The sequence below is a fragment of the Phoca vitulina genome, unplaced genomic scaffold (assembly GCF_004348235.1).
Source record: "Phoca vitulina isolate PV1807 unplaced genomic scaffold, GSC_HSeal_1.0 scaffold1, whole genome shotgun sequence".
Lineage (NCBI taxonomy): Eukaryota > Metazoa > Chordata > Mammalia > Carnivora > Phocidae > Phoca > Phoca vitulina.
The window spans coordinates 1,362,787-1,368,786 of record NW_022589704.1 but is presented as its reverse complement, the minus strand read 5'-3'; the positions used below and the strand labels follow the sequence as shown (position 1 = coordinate 1,368,786).

The 6,000-nt window shown below is 62.1% G+C and overlaps 1 protein-coding gene across 18 annotated transcripts in view; it reads right to left on the bottom strand.

Moving 5' to 3' along the window:
* Positions 1–6,000, bottom strand: part of KIF1A (kinesin family member 1A) — a 96,213-nt gene that overhangs the window by 47,513 nt on the left and 42,700 nt on the right. For 10 of the 18 annotated variants that reach the window (XM_032387814.1, XM_032387934.1, XM_032388012.1 and 7 more), the window contains exons 11-15: positions 4,820–4,895; positions 3,329–3,407; positions 2,428–2,570; positions 2,006–2,032; positions 478–689 (exon numbers count right to left, since the gene is read on the bottom strand). In XM_032387814.1, coding sequence (XP_032243705.1) covers positions 478–689; positions 2,006–2,032; positions 2,428–2,570; positions 3,329–3,407; positions 4,820–4,895 — 537 coding nt within the window. The remainder of the gene's footprint in view (positions 1–477; positions 690–2,005; positions 2,033–2,427; positions 2,571–3,328; positions 3,408–4,819; positions 4,896–6,000) is intronic. The other 8 variants (XM_032388261.1, XM_032388588.1, XM_032388845.1 and 5 more) reach the window with 2 other exon arrangements.

Genomic DNA, 6,000 nt, shown 5'->3' with positions numbered 1-6,000 from the left:
GCGGGACACTGAGACTGGTTCTGAGGCACAGATGTCCCTCAGCCACTGCCGGGACCAGATGACAAGCACTTCCAACATCAGCACCAGCTCCTGGCTTCCTTCCCAGCCCCACACCCCAGTGGGCCCTACGCCCCAGAGTCACCCACCCACCCAGTGCCCCACCCCAGCCTCGGTCCAGCCTCTGCGTGTTTGTCTGCTAAGTCACCCCCAGCCCCGCACAGCCCAGCACCCCACAGTCATTCCCTAGAGGAACGCTGAGCCCACAACCTAAAACCCAGCCGGCCCACCATGGGGTCACAGATGTGAGCACAGAACACCTGGGCGGGAGCGCAGAAGCCCCCGGGACCCCTGCCCCGCCTCTAAGCAAGCCCACCCCGTGCCGTCAGCGCACCCCTTCCAGGAGGAGAGGCCTCGGGCCCCGCCCCCGGTGCACAGGCCCCTAGAGGGGGTGCCGTCCCCCGCCGGCGGCGCCCTCACCTTCAGCCTCTCAATGGCCTCCTCACTGCCCGGGGCAAACAAGATGCGCTCGTGCAGGCTGGACACGGAGGCGGCACGGCTGGACAGGGCCGAGAGCGAGGACGAGGGGCTCATGCCCACCAGGGCGTTGGTCACTGTGGAGAGATTGTCAGGGGCTGGACTCAACTCTGCCCCGCCACGGTTACGGTTATTGTTCTCAAGGTCGGAAATATCTACGGGAGGAAGGGAAGGCGAGGGCGGGCAGACAGATGGGAGGGAGAGAAAAGAAAGACCAAGTTGGGAAAAAAGCAAGAGGAGGGTGAAGAGAGGCGGGAAACGGAAGCCCCCAGCAGGTGCAGCCTGGGGCCCAGCGCCGGACAAGCACATGCAAGGCGGCCTGCCACCTGCCCGCCAGGGGACCCAGCCCCCAGAGCCCTCCCAGCACGCCGGCAGCAGCAGGGCACCCCCTCGAGCTCCTCTCTACCCTCCCCACCCCCACCCTGCCTGGGCCTGCGGCCTTCCTGCTTTCCCCACACCCGCTCCCCGGCCGCCTGGCAGTCTCCGCACCCCCACCCTGTCTCCTGGCCTTTGCTCTCACTGCCCTGTGGCCTTCCTGCACCCAGAGCCCTGACACCCGGCCTCACCCTCTCTGCCATGGGCGCCCCCCTCCGCCCCCCCCGTACCCATCACCCGCCTGGCCCGCCATGTGTCCCCGAGCTGCGGGGACCATGCGGCTCTAACTGTCCAGCCCCACTGAGCACAGGACTCGGCCCCGAGAACGCCTTGGAGGAGAGGTGAACTGTGGGACCCCCGAGATAGCTCCTACTCCTCCACCCTGAAGAGCCTGCTCTGGGTCGCCCCAGGCTCCATGCCCCCTGAGACCTGGGACCTGGGGCTAGGACGCCCCTGGTGGGGGAGGTGCCCAGACCCCTCCTGGCAGAAGCAGACACACAGCAGAGCAGCAGCAAACATAGGACAGCACGGGGCGCTAGGCAGAACGAGGGCGCCCTGCAGCCCTGGGTCAGGGAGGCACCAAGCCACAGGCCCAAGGCCAGAAGGAAACAGGCTGGGAGGCTCTGGCCCGGTATTCTCACTCAGCATTTCCAGGGGAAGGGGCTTCGGCATGTGGGGGGCCGGGGGGAGGCCGGAGCTGGGAGCCAGGGGGCAGCCCCGGCTCCTCAGGCCCTCCAGCTCTCCCCGCCCTCTGGTGCTAGCTACCATTCTGAGCTTCCCAGGCCTCTGGGAGTCCAGAGCGCTCAGACAGGCCGAGCTCAGCCACTTCCAGCCTGAGAAGGCCTTGGCTGCACGGACCTCCCTGGGGCCTCAGTCTCCCATACAGACATGGGCTGAGCCAGGAGCACAGGCGCACCAGGTAGTGGGTCCTGCCTCTACCAGGATGGTGCCTGTGAGCAAGAGAGCTGTTGTCCCAGCCCCTGCAAGGGGGGAAGGCAGAGGAGGGCTGGGCCGGCGCCTCCCTGCCGTGCTGCCCCATACCCCGCGGAGCAGGGACAGAAGCAGGGAAGCAGAGAGCAGCAAGGGGGATACACACATTTGGGTCCTCCGGGCACAGTGTTGGCTAAGGGGAGGGGAGGCGTGGGGGAGGGAGGAGAGACAGAGAAACAGAAGAACAGGTTTGTCTCCAGAGGGTCTGAGGCCCGCCCATCGCAGGCCGGGCACCAGGCTGGGTGGTGGGGTCTTCGGCGGACACTCGGGGACCGCTGCAATCCCAGCACCCACGGCACGCCAATGTGGCTTCCAGGGAAACCGTCTGCGGCCTGCTTGGGCTGGCGCCAAACCCACACCATGCAGTCCGTCCACCCCGGCCGAGGCCAGAAACCACAGCCTCCCCCCGAGGTGGCTTGCCCGGGGACTCCGAGCAGGGCTAGGATTCAGGTCAGGGCCGTGAGGGCAGCCTGGCCGGCCCCAGCCAGCCAGGCCGCCCTGCCCAGGACAGGCAGCACAGACACTCACTGTCGGTGATGTCCCCGAGACCCTGGGCGTACAGCAGGTCCCGCAGCCGGGTCACCTCGTCCTTCAGCTCACGGATCAGCTTGTTGTTCGGGTCCTCGTTGATGACGGCGTTACAGCGGATCTGTTTGGCCCGGTCAGCATACCTGGACGGCCAAGGGGGCTGTGGGCTGTGCCGGTGGCCGGCCGGCCCAAAGGGGCCCAGAGCCCTGCCCGGGGCAGAGCCGTGCTGGGGAGGGCCTCGGCAGCTGGGACCCGGGGGCTGGACCCAGAGCAGGGGTCAGCCCCCTTGGAGTCAGTGGGGCCACTGGCCAGAGAGCTACAGGTGCGGTCACCTAGCTCTGCCCCCCTACTGGGGGGACTGAGTCCCCAGGAGGAGCAGGGATGGGGTGGTACCTCTCCGCGTGGTGGGGCTTTCACACCTGGACCTGTGGTCCCCAGGGTGGAGGGAGCAAGTCTCCCGCTGGGGGAATATGAGGATGCCCACACGCGTGTGTCTTTAGCCTGCACACCCAAGTGTCACAGGTGTGTGAGCATGGACCTACATCAGGACCCACGCCACGTGTGACCTGGTCAGCCAAGCAAACTCCTTCAGGGCCAGCACCCAGGCTCCCCACCCAGGCTGCCCGCCCTGCAGCCAGAGGGACCTTTGGAACACACCTGTGCCCCTCTGCTCATTAAAGACCTGGTTTGGTACCACAGGGGTCCTGGGCCGCTCGGAGTCCCATGGGTGGTGGGAATGGAACGGGCCCGTGAAGACCCAGGGGCCCCCAACAGCCACTTGGAGCCTTAAGGAGCCCCAGATGAGATGACCTCCCCCAAAGCGGTGCTCCTGCCTCGGTCAGGGATCCACGCCCTCCCGGAGCCAGGCAGGGGGCGGAGCCCGCCTTGCTCGAGAACACACCTCAGCGTGCTCAGAGTCTCGTCATAGTTGATGTCTGCAGGGCTCAGGGCCGCCACCATCGCCGTCCTCGAGTTCCCACCTGTGGGAAGACGGCCGGGTCGTGGGGGCTCCTCTCTCCCCCGTCCCCTCCTATCTTTGCTGCTGGGGAGGCTGAGGCCCAGACAGGTAAACCGAGTCACGGGCCACTGTGTGAACAGGGGGGTCTGGCCTTCACTACTGCAGTGGGCACCTCAGTTATTTTTCTTCTATAGCATGCTTTTCTCACATTTGGGGCTATTTTACAATAGCCAGGCTCCCTCCCCATAACCAAGTGGGGGGGAGCTGTGGCAGATTTTACAGCATTTACTGCAAGGGTCGGGATAATTTCTTTAGAAACTCAACATTCATTTCAATTCAAGATGCAATGATTCTTTCATTTTTATCTTTCTCTTTTGGAATATTTTTCCTTAATATTCCATGTCCAGAGTCCTGGCCCAGGACAGCGCCGAGCCTGGCGTCAGGTAGCGCACCGCGTGAGGAAACTGATGGTTGGGCTTCAGCTCTGAGGCTAACAGATCACTCGAAGGCTCAGGACACAGTGAGCACTGGGCAGGGGGTGCGGGCAGGTCAGCGGCCCGGGCAGCCCTCAGGAACATGACCCCCACACGAACTGTGAGGTGACAGTGTGAAGAAGGGCTTGGGGTGCGGAGCCACGCCAGGTGCCAGGTTGGGCTACACAGGGGCTCCCCCTGCCCCTACCCTGTGGCAGAGGCCTCCTTCCGGTCCACGTCCCAGGGGAAGGAACACATTCCTAGGACACTACCATCCACTCTCAGGGGGGCCCGCCCACCCCCCGGGAGCACCCGGGAGGCCTGATGTGGTACCCGTCACCAGCCCAAGTGGAGGATCAGCCAGGCTGGTTCTGGGGTGCCGGGTCGGCCAGCAGGGCTCCTACACCGTAGCCACGAAGCTGAGGAAGTCTGTAGGTCCCAGCTGCCTGTGTTCACTGGGTCAGCCCAAGACTCAGTTTACTTTCCTGGGCATCAGCCTCCCAAACTGTGAACATAGCCAGGGAGGACCCCTGAGGTTATTTTTGGGAGGAAAGGGATCAGTATTGGGACACTTCAGTCTCTATCTCTCTATCTGTGTCTTAGGGGCTCAGAACTCAAGGAGAAGGGGTGACAGATGGCACCTACCAAAAGCCCAGCAAGCAAGCAGGGCTCCCCGGAATCTGGAGTCCCAGCAAGGGGTGGTACTTGGTCTGGATGTCACGGGCTCGAAGCAGGAGCCCCGACATAGGTGTGTGTGTTCTGTGGCCCCATGGGCCATCCTGCTTCCCCGCACTTGCTCTCCTTAGCCCTTTGCTGGCCTCCAGAAGGATCCCTCAGGTTTGCCTCAGCCTCGGCCCAGAAAGGGTGAGAGGCCTCCTGGTGGCTGGACACCCCTAAGGCAGGACAATGGCTCGGGGTGGAAATCAGAACCCTAGGGGTAAGTGAACCCGAGAGTCCTCACCCAGATTTTCTCGGAGGAGCCAGGTCAGCACGGAATCTCTGTATGGAATGAAATCTGTCTTCTTCTTTTTCTTGTTCTGTGAGGGAAGAACATTCAAGGTCAACCCTGAGCCCATTGGAGGGGAAGGGAGATGGAGGGGGCAAAGCACAGGGTCTGTGGGGTGGGTCCCCAAAGCCAAAGGCTGCCGTGGAGGGCAGGGCTGGGCCAGTTCTCAAGGCCTCTCCCCACCTGACCCTTAGGGTGCTACCCCCAGGCACCTGCACTCAGGGCCAGAACCAGACTTGCTGTCACACCCCCTCAGGTTCCTCCCTAGTCCATCCCGTCGCACATCTGGGCCACACAGCCGGACAGAGCCGATGTCCTCTCTCCACTCTGTCAAAAGGACCAATCTGAGCCCATCGCCCCCTCCTCAAGCAGTACTGTCAGTTCTGCTGACTAAAAAGAAAAGGCCCCACCACTTTATGCAGCATTCCAGGCCTCTGCCAGTGCCCATCGGCTCACCTCTCTCTCCACATGGAACTCACCTTCCCTCCCCTGCAGTCCAGGCACAAGCCCCTTCTTTAGAACCTGCTCCCCCACCCCTGCCCTCAGGATGAAGCATCCTCCACATTCCTAGCTACTCCTGTGGCTCTTTATTCCTCTACTAAAGTGAATGCAGGTCGTTCAGAATGTGGACTCAGGCCCATGTAATGGCTGCTGGGAATTATTGCTTCTTATGGACACGACTTATGGACTGACTGAAGGAGTCCACTGATCATGGATATTCAGTTACTTTCCTATGTCTCCTAGTTCATGTATAGAGTTGCTGAAAAGTATTTGCTGAGCACCCGCAGTGGCCAGCAGATGTGGCGCCTGCCGCCCGGACTCCCCACCCAGGGAGACGCACACAGGCGCGCTAGCACAGGGCTGTGCCGTTTCTCTGGGTACAAGCTCATCTGTCATTGTTCTTCAGGATGATTTCCAAGAGGAGCTCCGCTAGCTCTCGGAGAACATAACTTTGAAAGCTCTTGAGACACGAGGTCAGAATGGCTTCCCAAAATGCTGTGCCGGCTTCGCTGTAGGCGGGGCTTGAGTGTCCATCTCCTAGCAGCTCCTCAGTACTGAAGGCCGTTTTTAATCTGTTGAGACTTGGTGGATGAAAACTGTATTTCTACTTTGCTTTTTGATTACTTAATTCCTGA